At 38.2% G+C, this 24,424-nt stretch overlaps 5 protein-coding genes and 1 long non-coding RNA gene across 6 annotated transcripts; 1 reads left to right on the top strand and 5 right to left on the bottom strand.

Annotated features, from left to right (window-relative positions):
- Nucleotides 1-309: 309 nt before the first annotated feature.
- On the bottom strand, nucleotides 310-1,606 carry LOC135790987 (uncharacterized). Its single transcript, XM_065301293.1, has 2 exons — nucleotides 642-1,606; nucleotides 310-577 (listed from the first exon to the last, which is right to left on the bottom strand). Exons 1-2 carry the CDS (start codon nucleotides 1,604-1,606, stop codon nucleotides 442-444), a joined length of 1,101 nt encoding a protein of 366 aa, XP_065157365.1. The 3' UTR covers nucleotides 310-441.
- Nucleotides 1,607-1,644: 38 nt separating this feature from the next.
- Nucleotides 1,645-4,718, bottom strand: LOC135790990 (uncharacterized). The gene is given in 4 exon segments (XM_065301300.1): nucleotides 1,645-2,985; nucleotides 2,988-3,454; nucleotides 3,520-4,371; nucleotides 4,473-4,718. Coding segments are annotated over 4 exon segments (2,703 nt in total). The 5' UTR covers nucleotides 4,516-4,718.
- Nucleotides 4,719-5,375: 657 nt separating this feature from the next.
- Nucleotides 5,376-6,845, bottom strand: LOC135790525 (transmembrane protein 138-like). The gene is made up of 4 exons (XM_065300757.1): nucleotides 6,532-6,845; nucleotides 6,405-6,477; nucleotides 5,746-5,917; nucleotides 5,376-5,682 (listed from the first exon to the last, which is right to left on the bottom strand). Exons 1-4 carry the CDS (start codon nucleotides 6,660-6,662, stop codon nucleotides 5,579-5,581), a joined length of 480 nt encoding a protein of 159 aa, XP_065156829.1. The 5' UTR covers nucleotides 6,663-6,845; the 3' UTR covers nucleotides 5,376-5,578.
- A 640-nt stretch (nucleotides 6,846-7,485) lies between these two features.
- Nucleotides 7,486-9,923, bottom strand: LOC135790159 (mitochondrial-processing peptidase subunit alpha-like). The gene is made up of 7 exons (XM_065300222.1): nucleotides 9,763-9,923; nucleotides 9,369-9,690; nucleotides 8,741-9,304; nucleotides 8,472-8,677; nucleotides 8,134-8,299; nucleotides 7,935-8,067; nucleotides 7,486-7,868 (listed from the first exon to the last, which is right to left on the bottom strand). The coding sequence occupies exons 1-7, from the start codon at nucleotides 9,801-9,803 to the stop codon at nucleotides 7,696-7,698; spliced, it is 1,605 nt and encodes a 534-aa protein (XP_065156294.1). The 5' UTR covers nucleotides 9,804-9,923; the 3' UTR covers nucleotides 7,486-7,695.
- Nucleotides 9,924-9,931: 8 nt separating this feature from the next.
- Nucleotides 9,932-11,780, top strand: LOC135790160 (uncharacterized). Its single transcript, XR_010547706.1, has 3 exons — nucleotides 9,932-10,662; nucleotides 10,715-11,546; nucleotides 11,619-11,780. It is a non-coding gene; the product is annotated as an uncharacterized lncRNA (long non-coding RNA).
- On the bottom strand, nucleotides 11,680-23,835 carry LOC135790158 (WD repeat and FYVE domain-containing protein 3-like). The gene is given in 14 exon segments (XM_065300220.1): nucleotides 11,680-12,788; nucleotides 12,845-12,956; nucleotides 13,012-13,827; nucleotides 13,830-13,925; nucleotides 13,928-14,209; nucleotides 14,262-14,491; nucleotides 14,551-16,042; nucleotides 16,045-20,657; nucleotides 20,713-21,217; nucleotides 21,279-22,280; nucleotides 22,555-22,747; nucleotides 22,897-23,301; nucleotides 23,359-23,601; nucleotides 23,668-23,835. Coding segments are annotated over 13 exon segments (10,251 nt in total). The 5' UTR covers nucleotides 23,569-23,601; nucleotides 23,668-23,835; the 3' UTR covers nucleotides 11,680-12,493.
- Nucleotides 23,836-24,424: the final 589 nt, after the last annotated feature.

A 24,424-nucleotide genomic window follows, 5' to 3' on the forward strand; every position in this document is an offset into this window, starting at 1 on the left:
TATATATTTTTTCAAACAGGATGCGACACTAGCGCTGTACCGGTGTAAGCTTGCTCAGTTGAGTAAAAACAAGCGTCGTGATTAGTTGTGAACATTTTGCAGTCGTGTAAACCGCGTGGAGTTATAGTTGTAAGTTATATTTAAAACGGAATTCGTATAAATTTGCGCATTGTGCGATGCAGCACTGCGATTGTTTCGGTCAATTTGATTAGGTATATGTTTCGGTAGCGGTTTAAAACTAATCAGGGAAATATAGCGTCATGTAAAACTAACATGGCGGACAAACGGTTTCAAAGCAAAACAAATGCGCCAAGTATAAAAAATTCTTATATTAAAAGAAGAATAAATATCTATCTTTTCATAAACACGTACGCTTTAAATCATATAATATTCACGTTACTTTGTACAATTTAACACTTAGTACATACTCGCGCGTTCATCTCACGCATCATACATCATGTGCTGCAGGAAATCGTTCACATCCACATTCTGCAATAATTCGTGATCAATTTTCATCTTCTTACTCGCATCCGAGACATCCACGACTTCTTTATCATCAGCTTTTCGTTTCTTGTCTCTAAACAATACCCACACAATAAATACATGAAAAGTTAGGTTATATAGCTAATGCGCACACTCACCCGTTAGCAAAATGGCCGCCGATGTTTGAACTCTCCTGTTCTTTCTTCACCAACACCGAAGATGACGATGATGATGATGCCAGTGATGATTTCTGCTTTGCTTCAATCACAACATGATTCAGCACTTTTACCTTACTCTTATTCACCTTGGGTTTCCTCGACGGAGTCTGATGGTAATCAAACAGACACTCGAACGGCGACACATGCATCACTTTTTCTATTTCAGCATCAGTTGCATCATCGTAGGTCGTCATGCAATACGCCTTGGTCAACCGGAGGTTATCATCCTTTGCATCACGAATTCCAGCAGCATTACTTTGTACATTTGATCCATCGAAGAAAATCGGGTCGGAAAACACGCGTATATCAAAAAAAATCAAATCTTCTTCGGGTGTGTTAATCGTAGTCACACATCTCCCAATATTTTCTTTCTTCGGGATAAAAACACTTGTTTCATACTCAACTTTACTTGCAACTTTAGTTGCTTCTTCTTCTTCTTGTTTTTCGATAGTTTCACGTTCTTTTAGGTTGATTCCTCGTTCTTTCAACCCAGCAATCAAATTCTTCGCATCTTCACCGGTAGAACCTTTTAAAACCTTCACATTTTCATCGGGTTTGATATTTATCTCTGGTTTTGGCTCACTTGGTGGCTTCTCAACCTTTTTCTTCGGTGTTTTGGTGGTTTTTACCGGTTCAACTTTACGTTTCATCGCTAGTTTGGTCAATTTCTCCAACACAGGCACCAACTTCTTCTTTTTCGCAGTCTTGGGATCCTCAACCACTAAAATCTCATCATGTACCGGACTATTAACTGCATTATCTTTAACAGATTCCAATTTTTCCGGTTCTGCATTATTTTTAACAGATTCTGTTTTCTCCGGTTCTGTATTTGAATTAGGACATAACAACTCAGTCTCGACGATCTCAAATGGTCTAATCACAAGTTCCTCATCAGAAGACGTCATCAACAAGTCTTCTTCTTTCAATTTCACTGTATTGGACCTTAAAACCCTCGCTGTGGTCGCCGGTTTCTTTTTCTTAGCTGCAGTTTTCCTACCTTTCTCCCCACCATCATTTTAATACCTTCGAGAACCCTCATACGCTTCCGGTCCAAATCGCTTAAAATCTTAGTTTTATTATCATCCAACTTGGATGGTTTATCATTTAACACCGGGATAAACTCAACCGAACTCACGATATCATTTATATCTTTGTTTTTCACCTCATCGCTGGTATTCAACGACCTGGACCTCAACGGATACCTGGAAGGCTGTTTTTCCACAACAGTCGCATTTGTTGGCTCATCAAGATCCGATTCCGAGTCATCAGAAGAAGACGAAGAACTACTACTGCTTGTACTGGTATTACTAGACTCATCAGAAGTACTTTTATCCTTATCCTTCATAAGATTTAAATTTTTCCTGCCGATAACATTCACAGTTTCCAACCTGTTGCACTCCTGAATCAATTTTTCCAAAGATTTATTCGCTTCGGTGTCTGACGGTTGATAATACGACGAAGATGTGGAATAATCCGTTGGGCGATTATAAGATGGCGACCCATTTCCATCAATAAACGGAGTGATTGCAAAACTCGGTGTTAATATTAATTTCGGTGTTTGGATGCTGGCGATATCCATTCCTGCGATTTGTTCGTTGAATACTCGTGTTAATGGCGTCTCGACTGTTTCCGCCGGGTTATAAACACAGGGTGTTTTCGGATAGTCTTTCGCTGGTGTTTCTAGCAACGGTGTGATGTTCCTGACCGTTGATGATGATGGTAGTATGCATGGTACGACCATAGGTTCCAGTTTATTCACCTCAGGTGTTGTGGTATTCAATACTTCCTGTTTCAGGACAACTTCCAAGTCGAGAGAGCGTTTACTTCCGTTTAATTTCGATGGAGATAAAACCAGTTTATCTGAATCAATGATAATATCCTGTTTTGTTTCGGTTTCTTTTGGTATTGATAATTTTACTTCTTTTTTTGCATCCGTATTGCATTTCCGGTTGAATCTCGGCGGTTTATTTATATTTATCAAGTTGACATTCTCAACTTTTGTTTCGTCGATGATTTGTTTAGTTTTCTGGTTTTTTAATGATACTGGAGTGGTTTCATTGGTTTTTTCTGCTTTGTTAGTATTTTTCGGACTTGCATTGAGTGTTTTACTCTTGGATTTCGGAGTTTTTCGCTGTGGAGTCTTTTTCTTCACTGTAGACTTTGCTTTTGTTGCTTTTTCCGGTTTAGTTTTATTCGTGACATCAATATTTTCATCTGGGGACTTGTCCATGTTCAAACCAGCTCGGTATTTCATATCCCATGGTTCTTTTGGTTTATCTTTCACTTTACTTTGTGATTTTTACCTTTACCCGCTGAATTTTCATCATTCGAAAACAGGGACTTTGATGGTTTCTGTTTGCTTGAATTCGTATAAGTTTTCGTCGGTGAACTTGACGCTTGTTTGATTTTCAGCACTTCTTTCGCCGGCGTTTGGAATTTAAAGTCAAGCGCACGTATGTGTGACCTACCACCACTTTTCGGCGTCTGTGCAGGCGCTGGTAACTTGGTAATCTGTGTCTGGTCCGGCGTTTTCGTATCAATCACTGTTTCAATATTCACAACCTCTGTAGCCTGTTCAATTTGTAACAATTGTTGATTTTCTGCTTGGATTAACGTAAAAGTTTCTTCTTGTTGATCATTAGACACATCACATTTGTATAAAGTGATAAAATCCGCAATAGTTTCGGTTCTGTTTTGAACAGGAAGCATTTTGATGCGTTCTTCAGGTACTTGCACACCTTGCTCCACCATAACTAAAAAAATAAACATTTAACATTCAAAATCTTTAAATTATTAAAGTTTTTAAACATTTACGCACCTCTTTCATCGTGTTTCTCATTACAAACATAAACAGGCATGGATAATATATCCTGTTCAGTTAAATTATACACAACTGATGAACAAGCAGTGTTATTAACACATCCTGTCCCATCGATGATGATAATATCTTTATTGGTTATATTTGTTGTGGATGATGGTGCTTCCGGTGGTTTTTCTTTCTCCGTGAAACTCGCACCCAGAATTTCCTGTAGAAGACTTTCAAATGCTGGTTCCCTCTGTGCTTCTGATACTTCTGCAATCGCAGACTCAACTTCCCTTGAAATAACAGATTCCTTCACTTCTGGGCATCGTACTTCATTGATTGTATGCGCGATTTTCTCTTGTAATTCCTCCCTAGCAAGTAAAGTCTCCTTGAAAACCTCAACAACCTCCTGAATGGGTGGGTTTTCATTATCTCCCGAACTACTTTGTTCTGTTTCTGTTTCGTTTACTTGTATTGCATTGCCAGGTAATGTTTTGAGTGGTGTTGCAGTGACGTCTAAAGTAGAACTGAAGTCAATTGATGTATTTGCTTCATTTTCTGATGGTACAGGACTAATTGAACTTGTGATGCTTTTACTTTTACCATGTGAGACATGATTGAGTAGGTAGAGGAGTTGTTGAGGTAGTTCTTGATAATGAAATGATTTGTTTTCAAAATATTCAGTGTCCTCCAGGCGCGGTTGAACAATGGTGTAGATTTCACTGTATTGTTGCAGGATGTCTTCCAATCCCATTCCATAGTATCTCGTGGAGATTTTCTGTCTCTTCTGTCTGTATTTCTCAAAATGTGGGCATTGTTTATAGAAGATATTGTAGGCTAGTTTCTGGTTTTCTTTCTTTAAGTATCCTATGAAAATATATTAGGAAATTTATTAACAAAAAATTTCTTCCCGCCAATCCACCCTTTGGATAACATTGGACAAACCCTTAGAATATTTATGCATTTACCTAGAACAAGACGCGCGATCTGCTGCTGCGATATGTCTTCCATTTTGTTGGTGATTGCACTTTGTTGGGCTTTGTTTCAAAATACTAAATCTGCAGCACTTGAATTCGTTTGTTTTCACCTTTTGATAATTTCCATCGCGCACCAAACAATCCCATTAGAAAACCGTTGATAGCAGATTGAGCTGAAGAGAAGATAGGTTAGTTAGTGTATTTTCAGTTTGTTAGTCCACTTGGATTTCATTTCGGACTTGTACCAAAGAGGGAACTAGCAACTTGCTGTTTACGGTTAGTTTCGTGTGGTTTTTGTGCTTAAATGCGTGAGGATTGAGAATGGCGTGGTTCTTCTTGTCTAGGCGAAGAAAAGACGGTTAGACAAGAGCAGGTGTTGATTATAAATGGGGGATGACTGAATAACGACTTTAACGAATGCAAGAAAACCGTTAGTTGCTTAAACCGTTAAATTTTAGTTAAATATGATTTATACGAAAGAATTTGGGATATTTTTGCGTGTTTCTTGAAGATTTGAATCAAATTAAACCCAAAAAACGGTGTAAAACACTTTTTTCATCGTTTCTTTAACAAAAGACACAAATTTTCTCAATTTTCAAGTTATGAATACGTTGATTTCAATATTTCGTTCTTTTCACTTTATTAATTACAAAAATACGTAAATTTTACTAGAAAACTTCGAATTTTTAAAGATTTCGTCTGTTTTATTGATAAAATAGACTTGGCATCACTTAAATATTCTTAATTGTGCTTAATTGCATAAATTTATTGAAAAATAGCAAATATTTGATAACTTTTTAGAAAAATATAATTTTTACAAAGGATTTCGGTATGTTTTTACACATTTTTTGGAAGATTTCGATAAAATTTCGGTTAAAAAACATTAAAACCAAGTAAATTTTATATATATATTCTTTTTAATGAGTTAAACACATCAGTCTTAAAGATATATTAATATGTTTTATGTACAATACGTAATAATATTCGTTTTATATGTATTTCTGTACTTTCCAAGCCATTTTTAAACTCTTTTCATCTAATAAAAACACAAACCAACGAAAAAAATAATCATTTCCAAGTCTAAATTGTTATTATCATTACTTAATCGCTACGTTTTGCTCCCAAATACTATCGTCGTAATACCGTGGATCGCATATCCTCATCGCAGCCCTTTTGTAAGAGTAATAATAAAATGGCGACGCTAAAATAAATATTATTTTGATTACAATTATCAAATATATAATTTTATGTTATTGTATTTTACCTAATCGATGAATGACAAACATAATCGTGAATCCAACCGACCAAATGCGCACGTCTTCTTGTGATTGCACAATCAGCAACCAAATGTATTGTATTGTCGTGAGTATGAAGTAAAGCACGCAGATACAAATTGCTACACGAAAACGATCATAAAGCAATTCAATTAAACCAGCCTGAAACAAAAAAAGCATTTTTTATTAGTTTTATGATAACAAATAGTTTTAAAAGTACGAATTTATCATAAAATATTAAAATAACGTAAAAAATCAATTATTTTTGAGTATTTTTCATAAAAAAGTTAAGTTTTCTATGTTTTCCTCATAAAAAAATGAAGTTTTCAACAATTTTCTCATAGAAAATTAAGTATTCAACATTTTTCTTATAAAAAATAAGATTTTCAACCTTTTTTAAATAAAAAATTAAGTTTTAAACGTTTTTCTCTTTAAAAAAATGAAAATTTCAAAGTTTTTCTTAATTTTTATCACAACTACTTGTCTGATATGCCTAAAAATTTGCCCAAATGTGATAAAAACCTTTTCATGACAATAACAAACACAATAACAAAAGAATTATTCAATTTTTTCCAATATTTTAGAAGTTATACGTGTTCAAACATACATTTTACCAATTAATTAATAACTATCAATTATTTTCACTTACTTGAAACACATACGTCGAGAAAAACGTCAGTAACAGCAGCGCCAACGCAAAGATAAGACTTAAATCTTGAGCACTACAAAGAAATGCATGATAACACCGTAAATGATTAATTTATCAATCAACTCACATAAATAATATGAGTATAATCGCATGCTGACGTTTGTAACACAGCGAGAATGTATTGAGTGCGATGTCCAGGCAGAAGAGCAGTGTTTGTATCGTGAATATCACGCGGAACTTCTGCAGGCTTATCTTCATAATTTCACTGATGTACGCAGTGTACACTACTAGCTCATTTTCGATGCGAAATGCGAATTATTTGACATTGTTATATACTCCCTATGATGTTGTCGTAAATTTCTATTGATTGTGACACTCTGACATTTAGTTCAGCACTGTTCGGCGAGGGAAAATCGTCCACTTGTTGTTGGGAAATGCTCGCGCTGGCTGCGCAAGCGAATTATTGAATTTTCGGTATTGTGGGGGCGAGAAACGAATAGGGACGAGTTTGTAACGAGAGCACACGATGCATATACATAGGATTAAAGATAGGGTTGGTTTTTAATTAGAAAATTTTGAATTTATTACGAAAAATTTGATTTTATGCAGAAATATAGAGAAAAACAGAAATTTTTAATGTTTTTGATTGTATTTAATAGAAAAATTCATAAAAAACGACAGTTTTATTGAGAAAAATGCTAAATTGTTGCCAAATATTGCAAAAAACATCACATTTTTGATATTTTTGAGTTTATTTCTTAGAAAAAAGCATAAAAACCTCAAATACTGCAAAATTTCGACCATTTTATTGATAAATAACCTTAACACAACTTAAAAATGCTTAATTCTGCAGAAATATGATCAAAAACAGCGACAATTTCACGTTTTTCGCTTTATTTCTAAGATAAATCATAAAAACTTCAAATACTGCAAAATTTCGACCATTTTATTGATAAATAGACTTAACACAACTTAAAAATGCTTAACTATGCAGAAAACTGATGAAAAACAGCAAAAATTCCATGTTTTTCACTTTATTTCTTAGAAAAAATCATAAAAACTACAAAAAAACTTCAATTACTTTAAGATTTCGACTATTTTATTGATAAAATAGACTTGGCATCACTTAAATATCATAATCTTCACTTATCTGCAAAACTTCAATATAGAATACATTTATCTATAAACATACAATTGTCATTTATCATATTATCGCAACACGTCAGGTATTTATTGCAATAAATTCTTTATAAAAAATCAATATTCTCATCAGATTCTAGTGGTTGACTAGTTATCTAAACAGGGAGAGTTTCCGCGCAGGCATCTTACCCTCCGAGTTTAGGAAAGCCGCCTGTATCACCTCCAGTGATGGCATGTGGCGCAAATCTCCTCGGGCTGCCACCGACGGTTGTGAACTGAGTAAACGTCGTGCCACGGCTATTATATTATCACGCGTGATTTTTTCTATAAAAACAAAGCAAAACATACAAGAAAATTAAATTTTAATCGATTAAAAATTATTTTACGTACCTATTGCTTCGATATAATAACTCGGCCGTTTTCGATGTCCGGTTGCCAAAACTTGTCGCGCAATATCCTCGAAAACAACCGGCCGTGATTCCAGATTCATTAACAACATTGATTGAAGTTGTGTTTTAGCTCTCTGAGAAGAAATAAATAGAAATAGAAATAAATATAGGATATTATTTAAAATTTAAGAATATTTTACCCGTAATTCGGTTTCTGTGATATTATTAGTCATAAAAACCATTTCTTTGACAATAACTTCAACCATATCACGTAACTGCGCGGGCGGTGCACTTGCATGAATACAAAACAATCCAGAATCAGCGTAGGCGTGATTGTATGCTGTTGCACTATACATCCAATGATATCTTTAACAAAAAATCAAATTTTCACAATTTTCACGTTTTAAATAATTTTTAAAGCAACAAAAACTAGCCTATGATCTATTCTAATATATAAACTATATTATTACAAAATTTTAGAACATTTTATCGAATAGTTTATGTGTAAAAGAGTAACAAACATAATTTTTAACCTTACTTGTTAAGTACGTTTGTGTATAACCTAGTATACATCCCTTTTCCAGGCCCACCAGCACTAAACGACCCGCCACCGCCCATCATCATGTTCAACACACACATGGCGATGAAATCATCATCCTGATGCGAACAACCTTCCAGACCAATCATCACATGGCACAAAACAGGTAGGCCCGCTGAAGCAAACTGCGGAATCTCACATTCTTCCTAAAAACATCAAAAAATCAACATTTTTACTTTAAAAACTAAACAAAAACTAAAAATAATTACTTGTACTAATCCCCCTGTATACTGTGAAACACTTTCATCAATATTAACCGACTTGTGCGGTTGATACAGCGCTGGTTTCGCTTCCCAAACGGATTTCTCATCAACAAAGAATTTCTGTGCTGAATCCACCAATCTTTGGTGATCCACACCAACACCAGCAATAACCATGCGCTTGGGTACAATATGTTGTCGCAAATAGTTAAATATCATCGGTCTGTCAATTTTATTAATATTATTCGATGGGCATAGTTTCGGAAGACCCAGTGTGTTGTCTCTGTAAGCAGCTGCATGGATCATATCCATGAGTAGTGTTTCTTGCTCTGGACGCATTGCCAATGTCTCCAATTCAAAATATATCGCTTGTTTGGCGTATTCAAGTTCTTCTTGAGTGATTCTCGGACGTAGGACAACTTCGCCGAGGAGTTTCATCACGTCGTTCAAACCGGTGTTGTATGCGGACGCCGCGTAGATCATTGTATCTCTGGATGCTTGACTGTCACAGATACCACCATGTTGTTCGAGATTGTTCATCATTGCATCTTTGTCTGGATATTTACTTGTTGACTAAAATTTCAAGCAATACTTGTGTTAAACTTGCTTTAGTTGTTAAAAATCTTGTTTTACTTACATGAAAAGCTAACTTTTCAAGAAAATGTGATATTCCACTTGGGTATGCAACTTCATACCGTGATCCAGAGTCTATCACAACCCCAACAGTGCAGAATTCACCAAACCGATTCTCTGATGCAATACGCAAGCCATTTGCTAGTGTGGTGATTTGTGTCTTTTGTGAGGACTCTTTGTAGTCGGAATAGACGGGTTCTGGTAGTCCAGGAACTGGTTGGTTCATCGGAGGCATGTCTGTGACGCGTCCACGGAAGGACAAGTCGCTGTCCGCTTCCGTGGAGGCTGTCTCCGAGAAGAGTCTCGAAGAAATGTAGTGGCATAACCTAGAAATTCACTAGGAGTTTAAATTTGATTTTTGTGAGGGTTTTGGGGTTTAATTGGTGAGATTTACTTGCCTTGCGGTTCGCGGCGTACCTTGGTGGCACAATCGAAGCATTGTTTACTAAATTCTTTGGTTTGTTATTACAATTTTAAAGAGAACTAAATTATAATTTTGACAGTACTAAATCCTAATCAACAGCGGTAACCATGTTTTTCTTTTTGTTTCACTGCGCATGTGGAATCAATTCAGGAGTGGGGGTATAAATACTTTTTTAAAAGTTACTGTCAGTTTTGAAATAAACATTTATCCGTCATATTTTGCTGCTTTACATATAAAAATGGTGAATTTTGTAATCGCTGGTAAACCCGATTGTAAAAATTTCGTTCAGGTTTTAAACGTTGCGTGTTATTTACAAAAGAATCTCCCGTCTTTCGAATATACAAAAATCGAGCTTACCGATTACGAATGGGCTGATTATTTAATAAAAACCAATCGGGAGCATCAATGGCATCATGGAGAGTCTCCTCTTATTTACAAAGAACTCTACACTTACGGTTCAAAAAAACCTAACCTCATCGGAGGCATCAGCGAGTTTTGGGAGTATTGTTATGACTATTACGGTATAGAGGTCGCCCTAACTGAGGATGAAGTCGAAGCTTTACGCAGTCATAACCTCGAAAGTTTCAATAAAACATCAGTGGTACAATAAAAACAAACTAAAAATAATGATTTACGGAGCTACGAACAACATGACATCACTTCTACTCCCAGAATTCATGAAAATCGAAGAATGTCGATATCCGGAAGAGTTACAGTTCTTTCTATACGATGAAAAGCTAGAAACAAGCAACCAAACGTACTTTGACAACTTCAACGAGGAATTCACGGATTTATATGGAACCAAAGCAATTTACTGCGATAGTTTAGCAGTGGGGTTGAAGGATTGCGATTATCTCATCATGCTTGATGACACGTCAGCGTAAAACTAACCTAAAACATCTCCACAAAGCTAAACATTTTTATAGGTTAGAAATCTTTGACGATTCAGAAGAGTTGCAGAACTACTTTTTACAAATATGTTTCCTCTGTGAAGAGATAAATTCATGCGCAAATCGCAATATGAAAATCATCTTTGCAAACAATGGTTACTCATGTTTAATCGCTACAATCGTAGCGAGAAAAGTGCGTATCCCCACTCCCAAATCGTGGTTGTAAGCAGTGACCGCGGATTAGGTTACCTCGGTGAAATGTCACGACGTTTAAACATTGACACACGCAAAATGAGCGCGCCACCTGTCTGGGGCTCTTTAGGATTCAATGATTTTGTTGATGCTGGTAGTACCCTTCTAAAATGCAAAGTTTACAAACCCAACGCACGCGCAGTACACGCCCCCAAAGATTCCACCTAACTCATGGCACAATCCGCTGCGAATTGAGATATATTAATTATTTGAGTGATAATATAAAAGATTTGGCAGAAACCGTTAACAGACGTCGAGAAATTGTGAGGCACACTTTACAAAGACCTGCAATGCTTGCAAAATTAGAAGCTTTGTTGTCCTTGTTGAAGATTTGGTTGGATTGTTCAACCATAAAAGACCCGATTATTAGTTTAGGGATAATGTCGGATGGGTCTTTTAACATCCCGCCGAAAATTGTGTTTTCCCAACCTGCGATAAGGTTTAAGAATGGGTGGATCCCTTATTCCAGTTATCCTGTCCCGAAACATATCCTGGAAAGTGTCATGGCCGCCGGAATAGACGCGGAAACTCATTATGAAAGTTATATAGGTGGTAAAACCTTCAAAGAAGTGCAGAAGAGGTTAACATATGAATATTTTAATGATGAAATGCCAAAGTAAGAATTCTAACCTCAAATAACTTAATTTAACCTGACATAACCTCATTTTTCCGCTTTTTAAATTTTTAGCTTTCCTGATTTAAGCATTGAAGATTTTGGACAGTATTTAGAAAGTATAACAACACTATAATTTTCTGCTCGGAATAATAATGGTGGTCTAATATTTATTTATTTACTCATTTCTTAATCTAATATAAATAAATTCATTAATATGATGTTTATATACACGTATTATTTTGTTTTTCTTGGTTTGTTTGTTATCACATACATTGAAAAATATTTTGCGGTATCGAATATTGCACAAAAGTGCCCGTTTATTTCCGGTTTGCCGGTTATATTGTCAACTACGTTTCAATCTTTATTTTTTTACGACTTTCGGTTGTGTTTTTTACTACGAGGTGCACGAATACTACGGTAACATAACCTCTAAACGTTATGCAACACAATAGACATGATTTAGTTTTGTAGGTTATGTTTTTAGTGCAACATTGCTTACATTTTTCGCTAAAACATAGAAACTAATATTCAGTATACACGATTTTTTTGTAGTTTTTCATGTTTTGCTTAACATTAATAGCAATAAAGCAGGTTTTAATCACATGTGACGCAAAACAAATAGTTTTTACAATAATTAATCACAAATTAATAGCAAAATAATAAAATCTCTTTGTAGGTAATTTCTTTTTATCATTAGATAAATATTCTTAAACTTTTTTTTTTAGTATATTACTCTATTTGTTCTAATATGTCTCTTCATTTCCGTTTAAACTTGTTCATCTCAGGTATATAGGTTAGGTATTTACACAATTTCTACTGTACAGTGAATCTGGGTGGAGGTGTTTTGGTTAAATGCGTTTTTTTGCTTTTTAAATGGCACCGATATAGACACGTATTACACACTCAAATCTAAAATGTCCACTCATTAGCCGCCATTTTGTACCGGTTTACTTCTCGTTATGTCGCAGCTGCGCATAACAACTCTGACACACCCTAACTGGCTTGAGTATGCGCAGACGAGAGATTTCGCTCTCGAAGCGCGAGCATTTACTGCAAAACACCTGCCCACAATTGCGACAGTGATGTTTACGCTCGTAGATTGTGAATTTGACGTTGCAATTGGCGCAGTAATCGGCTCCTTCGTCCTTTAGCCAATGATCGGCTGCTCGGCCGGGGATATCACACACGCTCCATGAAAACACTCGTCCGCGGGCGTCGCCAACGTAAACTGTACGATGCTCCCTAAATTTACGCCAATTGTTTTAATTTTTTGCTTAAATTAAGTAAAATTTACTTACTTTGAGACAGCTAGGGCTGTAATGGATGCTGGCTCAGCATTATCCTTCCTGTCATAAGCTGTGTGCATGGTTAATTTACTCCTGAAGACTAATTGTCTCTGCCATTTAAACCCTGAACAAATATTTAATTAACTTGACTTATTTTAAGTCATTTATAAAAATATTACCTGGTCTTAGTGAATTTAAAGGATTTATCTTCTTCTTTGCATCGGGTACCATCACAAAAGAATCTGTGAGACTTGTATCCGATTTACTGGTCCTCATATTGATGGAATCATCAACCTCCAGGCTATTATTGTCCGCACTGGCCCCACCTTCACTTTTTCTAAACCCTCCATGAACCCTTGACCTCCTCCTTCGTACAGGAGCAGTGGGTACCTTCACTTCTTCAGAATCACTACAAGTTTCCTTCTCGTCTTCTTGTTCAGACCTCCATTCTTTGGGACTACCCTCTTTTAGTATCTTAGCAGCACTATCCTCAGATAAACTACTCTCTGACCCGCTTTTCATCAGTGATATAGACGACCCTGTCCCTGATCCGGAATCATTGGATATGTTAATCTGTTTTACAAGTCTGCTATGCAAAGCAAGAGGTTTCTTAGTGGGAGTTAAACTCTCCTCGCGTTTGAGATGCAAAGCAAGGTCTTTCTCATCCATGGGGACTTGCACATAGTCAATTGACCACATCCGGGTCACACCATCAGTTGACCCTGTCATGATTACATTCGACGCGTCCCATTCGTGTGTCTGGGAAAATGCCACACATAGAATCTGTTGCATTCGATCAGCTCGACCCACACAAGTATTCACACTTGCTAATTCATCACCGTTGATACTCCAGACATGTAACCAAGTAGCTGCACAGGTAGCAATATCCCCTGTAAGGTCATTTACTGCCACAGCCGCCACAGGTCCTGCATGACCTCGGAGTTGTCTTACAAACATCCCACGACTCAAGTCCCATACAATGGCGGTACCATCCGGGAACCGGAAACTATTACATTGTATGCTGGGCTAGCAGCTAGACAGGTCACGGCATCCGTATGGGCATACAGACTGAATCTTATCTTGAGTTGTTTTTACGCACATCATACTCCCAGATGGTGATTACCGAACTGGTCCCTGCTGTGACTATCAGTTTTGATGAAGGGCAGACACAGGCAACAATCTCCCCCGAATTTTGAACGACTGTCTCGCTTACAAAAACTGCTTTGTCGCTATCATAGTTGCCTATGCGGAGGGAATGATCAGCGAAACCCCAAGCGACGTATTTGTTGTAATTCGGGGGCATGAGGATTTTGTTTTGTTCCACTGCCAGGACACATTTATCCACGTGGAGGATTTGTCCCACAGGACTTTTTACTTCTAAAGAAATAAAAATTTTAATATTTTGTTGTATTTTTGGGGTTATAAATACCTTTTATAGGTTGTAAAGATGGCCGTAGGTTGTCTAAATGATGAAAGAATAATCTTTCCGGTTGGGGTAAAGCAAATGCCTGAACCAGAGCACCTGTATCAATAACCGACGTCCGGTTGTTGTTCCCACCCATCTTTTACACGGATGTGGTTTTAAACAATTGTTTCGGTATCTGGCCGAAATTATTGATAAAACCAATTGTTGCGTTCTTCTTCAACGGATCATCAATACTAAAACACAAAAATATTAATCAACAATTAATACAAAACTATTTTAAAACATGTTTTACTTGTAAATATCAACGTTTCCTTCATAGAACAAATGATGAAAGACATTGACACTGTCCACAGCAGGTTGTCCATTCTGTTTGTACCCAAAAATCAAATCAATCCAATGATGTAGATTCTGTGAAACAAAGTCACATTCCAGCGCCATTCTGTGTACCCGAATAAACTCTCTAGGATCTTGTTTTGCCCATGGTGGTAAAACAGTGTCACCCAAAAAGACACCACTTTGTTTGGATCCGAGGTCAAAGTGGTTGGAATTGACTAAAAATTCAGGCAAATAGAAGAATTCCGGGATGAGTTCTTTTACGTCCGCCATATTGTGACGACTTGCGGAATTCCACGCTTCTTTCACACTGTGGAACATTCGATCAGCCAAATCAAAATGGCCGCCTTGTAGACGTAGAAAATGTTGGGTGAATGGTTCCATTCTTACAAGATACGAACAGACAATCATGGCGCTTGAATAGTGCGTGCCGTAGTGATAAGGAGGCGTTTCCCCATGCGGGTCATCCCATTCTTTGAACCTTTTGCGGAATTGATCTAATCTGTCATGGCTTTGTGCCCCCATAGGTTTGGTAAAGTCTCTGAATGTGGAGGGATCAGATAGATCTAATTCTTCAGCGTCGTAGTCAGCCAAGATCCATGGAAACACAGGATATTGCATTAGGTCATTATAGGACCTTCCTGCGAGGGTGTTGAGATGCATGAGATACTGAAAATTAGAAATCTCTCCTCGGACCCATCTTTGGGTAACACTAGTTTCTCCAATTAAGTTTGATAATATCCCCGTGGTTTGTTCAACATTAGCTGTACGCTTCTGACCCGCAACTGATTGTTGAGCACTATCAGAGATCCCCGTTGCTGTGGCCATGAATCTTTGATAGACCTTATTCCGGACTTTTCTGGGGAATGCAAGAAGGTAATTACGACCATCTCCTGAGAATACTTCCAGGGCCATGGGTTGTAGAAGATAACGACGTTTGTGAACCTCCCGGATATCATCATAAGCAAATTTAGAGCAATGTCTCATAGCTCTTGACCTTCTGGGAGATCCAGGGTTTGGTAAAATAGGTTCGTACCCATTCTGGGGGACACTTTCAATGTCACGTATTTCACGACTTTTCAACAATGTGAAACCATCTACGACATAACAATGCTCCTGACCGAATAGTAGTAAACCTTCAGTGGTGTCCAGCCCTTGAATGCGGGCACACCTGAACATATAGGTCACTTTTTCATTCTCCTGCAACAATCTCAACAGGGTTTGATTGTCTGGTACAGGTTGCTCTTCTTCATTCTCTGGTTCATCCTGTTGATCATCGGGATCTGACTTCAGCCGTGCTAAATGTGGTAGAGCTTGTAGGGGTAATGGTGAGGATTCTTCAGTGATACTATCAGACCGCTCTGGTTCAGCTAACCCACAACTCACATTCCGTTGTTGTAGAGCGTGATAATGAAGTTTGCTATGATGACTTGTAGCAACTTTGTATTTCGGTGGTCCTTTTCATGTTCAGGTCTGAAGGGGTAGTGTAGATAAAACAATTCATTTTTCATCATTTTCTTGCGCATACGATGAGGTCCTTCTGTCATGTCCAACATCCATTTATCATAGGTACAAGGTAAAGGTGATCCCCATAGACCCCGTTCCCTGGTTAACTCTGTTTCTGTTTGTAACCATTCCTGGTGTACATAACGTTGAGTATGTTGGGTAGTGTTAATATGTTGACCCCTTCGGATTTCCACTAATTCCTTGACCAGATTCACATGGCTCAATCCCCAGGTCATTGCTTGCTCCTTGGTCACACGCACCCTAACTCTAGAAACTTCATCTTTTCTTACTTTGGTTCTACTAGCTAATCTGGTGAGACCTCCTGTGACTTTATGAATCTTGCTCTGAATCTGGTTATGCAACTCCCATGGGACTCTATATGTTGCCTTCCGTTCTGCATCAACATAATTCAACCATAATTTCGTAGCTGCTTCCAGGACCTGTTCTCTTGCAGTGGTCAAATCAGGTGCTTTACATCCCTGTGCAGGTGATACCAGTGTTATCTTAAACACTTCTTCAATCGCAGGTTTCTTACAAACATACAACTCCTCCCAAACTCTCAACGCAGCACCCGCCATTAAATTCCTCCCTTGATGAGCATTCAAATTATCATCCTGAGTCTCCAGATCTGTTCCGGGATTAACATGCCACGTGGTTTTCATATTGGAATCCAACATGATTTTCATATCCGAGGTTAACTGCAGTAAACAGTAGGTTAAACAACCCACAAAATCAAGTTCATGATTCCCGGCTCCAAAAACAATCAATCTATGTGTGGTCAATTTGTGCAACGCTTCCAACACAGACATTTGATCAGCAATGTTATCCGATGGTCTTGATAACAAAAACAAGATACTCCTATTCAGACAATGATAAAGACATTCAAACATAATATTTCCAGAGTGTCTCTTTGCTTGACCAATGAGTTTTATAATGAAATCATAAACTTCATGTGGGTCTTTATTCAAAGATGTCTGCCACAATTTGTCTACTATCCGTGCTGTTAGATAGAAAACATTTGGAGCCACGTGTTGCACATGCGCATTCGCTAATGGTACGATTGGTATTGCAGCTTGATCACCAACTAGCATATCCGCAGCTAGTAAATGATCCATGAGTGTAACCAATATTTCAGTTTGATAAGCACTCTGCTGTGCAACTGTAGCATTTTCCGGGTAGGCATCTAACACTAAATCAATCACAGGTGATGTTTTTCCTGTTACATTCAAACTGAGTGAATCCACAACAATCACCCGGATAAAATCAACTATAAATTGTCTTGCTGGGTGATTAGTTAGGTTAAACTCTTCAGTTGGTGATTGTGGTACAAATACTGTTTCGTTTTCTTCGCCTGGTGTGGATGCCCCACTACTGTAGGTACTTTCTTGTGAGCTAGCTTGAGATGGGAATAGTACACTTGCCAGAGCTCCCAGGACTTCAGCAGACATAAAAATCGGCATGAATTCTGGTAAATTGTGATATAGTTGAAACAACACTTGGATTATATTGATAGAGTGGTTTTTTAACCAATCTGGTAGGGCGCTATTCTCCATGTGGACTATTGCACGTGCCATACCAAGTAAAACAACAACAGCATCCATACAAACGTTGACTTTAGGTGCAACACTGCTCACAGGTTGATTATTCACAGACGTACCCCATAAAAAGGCCCAAACTGAATCCAGATCGAATTTTGTATCACCCGGTAACAATCTCGCGGGTTGACCCATCATTAAACCAGTTAGAAGGAAGTAAATCTCCGGAACTTCTAGATGTTGTGGTAAAAGCCATCCTAAATGCTGAAAACCTGGTATCTGTAGAGTATCAGACTTAGAATCTGTGTTGTGAGAATTAATAGGTCCTCCCAACATAAGCGACATTTTATTCTGTGTGACTTGATCGGTAAATCTCAACCATCCTCCGTTAAAGGTACCATCTCTGAATCTATTCAAAAACGTAGGTGTAGAACACATCACTACCAATATTCTCATTCCCAAGATAACAGTAGTACTATGAAGGTGACTTTGGAGGAATAGTAACACCCAATCAAAACCCAGACATTTACTGAGTTCATCACACAACATTAAAGTCACTGCGTTGCGATTGGTGAACAACAATGCATGAACCAGGGACAAACAACGATTTCTGAGTAGGATATGTTCACCTTGTCCTTCTCTTTCTGTGTCACCTTCAATCAACTGAAGGTGTTTCTCTGAGGTATTACTTGATGGTAAGGTCGAAGCAATGAATTGTCCCATGAATAACAAATCCATTTGTCTGGGTTGTCCAGTTAGGAGGACAGAAAGCAACGAAAACAACACCTGACGTGTTGCGGCATGTTTAACATCCGGCATTATGTGTAACAATTTGGTCACCAGTTGTAAATCACGCATTATCCAAGTATTATTACGTTTTTCACTTGATTCAGTAGCTAATTCTAGTAGGTGCTCCAAATGAGATCTTAACAACTCACCAGGAGCTTCACTCCATACTTCTAAGTCACAGAGAAGGTCTTGGAACGCTGTTAAATTCGGTATGGCGGATGTTTCCCGACCACTATCAACAGTCCCCACTAGACTAAATGCTAGGTGAAGTATATGTGAGTTTAATAAGGGTCTTTTACGTCTTAATAACATCGCAAGGGTTTGATAACCACGTTTACGGTCCATTTCTCCTTGTGCTGCTTTGTTACTCCGTACAACACAAACCAGAGCTTTGACAGCAGCGTATAAAGTCTCCACATCTTGGGCCATAGCTATCAGTCCCAGGAGAACTGCACAACCTCCCACGGTATTCACTACACTTGCTACCGGCCTGGGACAAAACACTCGAACCCCTAAATATCCTATAACCACTCCTCCAAGAGACCTAGAAGGTCCTGCTAGATGTCCAGCACTGTTGTGTAAGATTCTTATAGGGGTAGCATTCTCATGACTTGACATTCCAAGTTGTTTCGCTATGGATTTATTGTCTGTACGACTGTAAACCTTCCGGATTTTGCTCAGTGTGAGTTGATTAACTGCTTTTGCATTCAATCCGAAGATAACCTTCTCTTCATTGACAAGTTGCATTGGTTCAAGTGTGGGTGTATTAATATTCGGTGCTTGGAAAGAGCCCATATAATGTGGTCCTAGTTGGTATATGTGATGGACAATCGTAGGGGTTAATACTTCTTCTAACAGATGACATGGTCCCTGTTTCCAGCAGAGTTTTGAATATCGCCGCCATGCGGGTGGTGTACCAATGAATCCGTAAATTGAAGATGCTACTGTTAAATTAGCACTACCCCCACCTGGATTCTGTGAGATATAGTGTAGTTTTTGTGTGTGCATGTGTTGGCCATCCAGGTATAGACTGAATGAAGAGTTTTTTAATACTGCGCGGTTTAGAACTACAACCAGGTGGTGCCATTGTCCTTCTTGGAGGATATCTGGACACCAGACACGGGCGCCATATTCTCCGGTACCTTCTGGTTCCCATTCACCTATTTCTAAACAAAAACAAAATAAAATTTAAAAATTTGTTTTGATATTTTCTGATAACTTACGGTTTGGAATGTGGGTTTCCTGAGTGGAGACAATAATAGCTTTATCCCTAGCTGATAAAACAATTGACAAACACACCAGGTGATCATCCCTGGTACTATTTAAATTCCTCACTAAGGTTAACAATCTAACACAATGAGGATCCGTCCGGGGATCTGAAAATTTATCCACACAGATCCAGCTTGAAAAGGATAAACCAGTCTGTGGTGGGAATATTCTATCCCCAGCCCCGATTCCTCCCAGGACTGTGTTATCAATACTAACAACACTCGGTGTATTCAATGATTGAGGTGCAATACTGGGTAAATACAAACATCCGAAACCCTCGGCGCTCATATCAAACTCCACGAATGGCGGAAGTGTACAGATACTCTGCGCTCGGAAATCCTTCGGGGTTGTCATGGATACAATCGTTTTGATTCTTGTTAGTGGCACTGGACCACCTCCAGCATCACTCGATTCCAATGGAATGCAATTCAAAGGACTACCAAGTCTCAAAAACTTTCTTAAATCAATCGGTTCTAATGCCTGCGCAGCCAAACGTTCCAACATGTATTGCAGGGGGCTGTGCAGTGGGTGGTCTTCATTCTGAAGTGGAGCTGATCCAATGGTCAACAGGGTCGAAACAAAACCACTATCGCACATTATCTGTTGATTTCGTTCACTGCGCACCAAAGATTTGATAATCTCAGCGACATAAAACTGTAGTGCTAGAGTATGTTGTACATCCACGCTTTTTATGCACGGGAGAAGTTGTAACATGGCGACTACAACTCCGGGATGTACAATTATCGGGTCCGGTGTAGGTGGGTTCAGATTGAGTGAGTTTACTGCTGATCGTTTGCCGCAGTTGTTGATATTCGGTTCGGTTGATGGCTGACGTGATAACGAAGGTGATTTTGTCAATTGACCAGCGTTTATGTGAGGTTTATCGAAGAGATCCAAAGCTACATCGTACAACAATCGATAAACAACAGCAACATGTCCCAAATTAGCAGGAGTATCATCAGGAATCCTAAAAATTAATTAATAAAAACAATTTTTCACTAAAAATGAATTTAAACAATTACTGTGGGTTTAAAACATTTCCTATGAAGATGTTATGAAAAACATCCTGTAGTTTCAACTCGGGTGGACCTGAGCATGAAGTTCCCTCATGAATTTCATCGAGTTGTTCAACTTTTTCAATTGTAAAACAACCGAGTAGTCTGAGTGTATCACAAAGCGTCGTATTGCAGATTTCATGATGGAAAAACTTTGCATTCGCCGGTTCGAACCTCATCGCTGTGCTGATAGTGTAAAACACAACACTCAAAAGTGTTGGTATCTCAATCGGCAGATTGTTTTCATGTAGTTTGTTCTCCAAAGCGACGAGGACACTCGTGACGTAGATGAAACCATTCACCTTGCGGAAAACGGTCCGCGTCCGGTGTGATTCACGCAGACAGAGAAGCAGTGCTCTTAGGATATCGATTTTCACCTGTAACTGATCCCTTGGAGCGGAATGAAGTGTAGATAACAGTTGCGACATGTCATCGTCACCTCCGTTCGTCAATACTAATTCTTTTATTATTCCTGTTTGAGAAACAAGCATGAATTAATATTTTTCTTAATTTTTTACGAGTTTAAATCTTACCCAAAGCACTTTGTCGACATTCAATGTAATTTACAAGTCCATGGACACATTTCGCACCTCCACATTCACGCAAAACATTCGCATTTGCTTGATTTCCGGCTAGAAGCATCGTTAAAGTCTCAATAACCATGCTACCTAGTTTTTCCTGACCATTCGGAATGTGAAAGTCTTTATTTTTCTCCTGTGCAATGCGTCTGGCTTCCAAAAGATTGGCGTATTGATTCAAACAAGTGACAAACACCTCCAACATACCGACTTCTCGATAAACATCCTTGAATATCACATTGTGCTTCAACACATTGATCAACGTCTGCACACATTTAATGCTACAATCCGCATAATTCGTACTGTGTGTCTTCAGAAAGATCGACATTGATATTAGTTCCTTGCACGGTACAAAATTCAATTCAAACACTAGAAACTCAATCAATTCGAATAACTTCAATTGAATCTCGGGTGGTTTGTGATGTACTTTTTCTATAAATTGACTGAGCGTGTTTTGATTCTCGAGGATGAAATAATTCGCGTTGTCTGAGTGATACACACTGCTAATGGCGTCCAGAATCGTCCCGCAGAGTATCGGCGACGTTGATTTGAGGAAAGTATTTTGTAAAACGTGGAATGCTTGAATATTCCGCACGCTTATCCCACGTCCCGAGGGTTGTGGAAGTGAGAATCCTTGCATTTGAAACAGACTACTCGTCGAGGCTTGTGAAGGTTTCAGTTCCATAAATCCACACATACAGAGCGATGTCACCATAAGCACAAGATTGCGAATCGATTCTTGTGCATCGGGTGACTTTTCATTCTCAAGTTTAAGCAGGAAATCGCTAAGGAAGAGATAACTCTGCGCTTGCCGGAAGTCATCAAGCAGCGTGGCACTCACATCGCTTGAATCCTTGAGGAAACAAAAGACTGTCGCGAACATCTCGACCAATTCCAACGGTGCCACATCGGGCATCCGTTGCATATTGTCCATACACACACCGACGCACCGTTTCGCTGGAAATAATTTCGATTGATTGCACAATATATTCACAAGCAATTATTAAAAATAAAAAAAAAACACCAAAAGCCAAAAACATGCACAAAACAAACCAAAATGATTGCAAACCAGTGTGATATGTGTGTGTGTATTGTGTAAACATTAGTTTATTAAAATATTTGTTAATAAAAAAACACCCATATAAAAATATGTACAGAAAAAAAAGCAGTAATGAGTGAAATATGTGAAAAAAAAACAGTGCATAAACAATTGTGCCTTGCGTGGGCTTACAATGAATGTAGCTGACGACTGGTGGTGATAAGCCGTGCCTGGAGAGTGTCATCAACACCTCGGCGGCACTTTTACGCCACATGATGTTATGCTGTGGGCATTGCGACGTTATCGCTAAGAAAAGCAACGTCAGATCGTCTTTTCTCGCTAATTCCTCAGCTGGTTTCCGATGACTGCATAATCTTATTAACAACTGCAAACAAAACAAGCAGAAATTCATTAATGTCAGCGGATTTTTTGTCGAATGAAACATGATCCACAGAATTCCACAACAAATTCCGTTTCATAAATAAATATGACATGATTTTGACCGCTATTAAAATGAAATTAAATATCAATTACCTGTACGAATATTTTCTGCAGAAGAATACGTCGTTCTCGTGGCGTAAAATCACTGTTTGTGTCTTTTTTATTGGCGTCCTCTTCGTTGACCTCTGGCAAGTCAAAAAATAGATACAAACACTTGACCAGCGTGCTAGGTACAGACACTTCGGACATGACTTGTACTAACGTCGAATCTCCAGCTGCTAATAAATTTAATGTACTTAACAACATCCAGCCATTACTGCTTTCTTCACAGTTCTCAATCTCGAGGAATTTCGTAATCGCACAACTTGCGGTCTCGGTGCTTTGATTCGACGCACGTTTACGGATTTCGTTCACCATGAGCAGCGAAACTTGATGGCAAAACGCGAGAATGTCCCAGAATTTCTCATTCATATCACAACTTCGACTAGATCCAAAAACCTGTAAATATTTGATGATTTTACGTGTTTTTTAATGAAAATTTTGGGTAAAATTAACCTTGCAGAATAAGGGTAACATGTTGTAGAGTTTATCGTCTTTTTCGGCATCGCTGAGCGGATGCGATGGGTGTGTGTATTCTGAAAAGAGTTTCTTCAAATGTTGCAGCCCTAATTGGGTGTGGGGAGAGTCTGGAGGGCCGTCGGTGGATTCAGTGGAGGCGGACGCCGCGCTGGCCATTCCGCCTCTCAGTTTCCTCATGATATTCATCTTTTAGAATTCTTAATCTCACTCAATTTGCATCTAAAACACACGAAAATAATCGATTAATATTAAACAACGCCACGAAATCAAAGCGAATCAACCTACGTTTATGTTTGTTTATAAACAAATAAATAACGTAAATAAACCAGTGTAAAGCAGCGAATTGTCAATTTTGGTTGCCTGTGCGCAGCGTAGGAGAACATTGATTGATTTTGAGCGAGCGTTCTAGTTACACTTTTAACACTCTCACGAAACGTTTGCTCGATGTGTAATGATTGAAATGTGAGCGTACGTACCTAGCGAGTGTTTGCAGGCGCACGCTGATTTTATTGTCGCTGGCATTGCAATTACGCCCATTATGCTGGTGTTTTGTGTTTTGCTAATGGAACGAGCGTACCGACAGCTGACGATGAAAACACGACGCTCTCGACGATCCAGCGAGTGAACGACGCCGTCGCGAGCAATTGCAACGTCGCAATCATCGCTTTTACTTGCGCACTTGCTACAACATGGAAAACGCATGTGCGCGTCGTCGTTTTTATTTATCGAATTATTATTAGCATCATCCAGCGTTTAAACTTTATAAAAACCACAAAAATCCACACATTTGACGTAGTTTGACACATTTTTCATGTCCATATGATTTACATAGAGTTTCTGGTGACGCCATGTTTTTTTTATCCTCATCTATAAAAACGTTGCTTAAAAACAATATTTCTTATATATTTCCACAGTTATTTACTTGAATTTCATTATAATCTTGTTTTCTTATATTCCATCATCGTATTTTCTGAAATATCTTGTGATATTTATAATTTATGTAATTATTACTTCACCCGGAAGTTTTTTCCCATTGTTTCAA

The sequence above is a fragment of the Atheta coriaria genome, unplaced genomic scaffold, assembly GCF_025399875.1.
Source record: "Atheta coriaria isolate IRGN ID8LTWV9N9 unplaced genomic scaffold, Caltech_Dcor_3.1 hic_scaffold_4_pilon, whole genome shotgun sequence".
In the NCBI taxonomy this organism is placed as follows: Eukaryota; Metazoa; Arthropoda; class Insecta; order Coleoptera; family Staphylinidae; genus Dalotia; species Dalotia coriaria.

What these genes read in the sequence shown, in the direction of transcription:
- LOC135790987 (XM_065301293.1), bottom strand. Translation starts at nt 1,606, where the DNA reads ATGACGTCTTCTGATGAGGAACTTGTGATTAGACCATTTGAGATCGTC. An exon ending in GGCGGCCATTTTGCTAACGG is followed by an intron (nt 578 to 641) that starts GTGAGTGTGCGC and finishes GGTATTGTTTAG; the next exon opens with AGACAAGAAACGAAAAGCTG.
- LOC135790525 (XM_065300757.1), bottom strand. Translation starts at nt 6,662, where the DNA reads ATGAAGATAAGCCTGCAGAAGTTCCGCGTGATATTCACGATACAAACA. An exon ending in ATTATACTCATATTATTTAT is followed by an intron (nt 6,478 to 6,531) that starts GTGAGTTGATTG and finishes ATTTCTTTGTAG; the next exon opens with TGCTCAAGATTTAAGTCTTA. An exon ending in GTTTGTCATTCATCGATTAG is followed by an intron (nt 5,683 to 5,745) that starts GTAAAATACAAT and finishes TATTTATTTTAG; the next exon opens with CGTCGCCATTTTATTATTAC.
- LOC135790159 (XM_065300222.1), bottom strand. Translation starts at nt 9,803, where the DNA reads ATGCTTCGATTGTGCCACCAAGGTACGCCGCGAACCGCAAG. An exon ending in ATACAGGGGGATTAGTACAA is followed by an intron (nt 8,678 to 8,740) that starts GTAATTATTTTT and finishes TGATGTTTTTAG; the next exon opens with GAAGAATGTGAGATTCCGCA. An exon ending in TCACAGAAACCGAATTACGG is followed by an intron (nt 8,068 to 8,133) that starts GTAAAATATTCT and finishes ATTTCTTCTCAG; the next exon opens with AGAGCTAAAACACAACTTCA.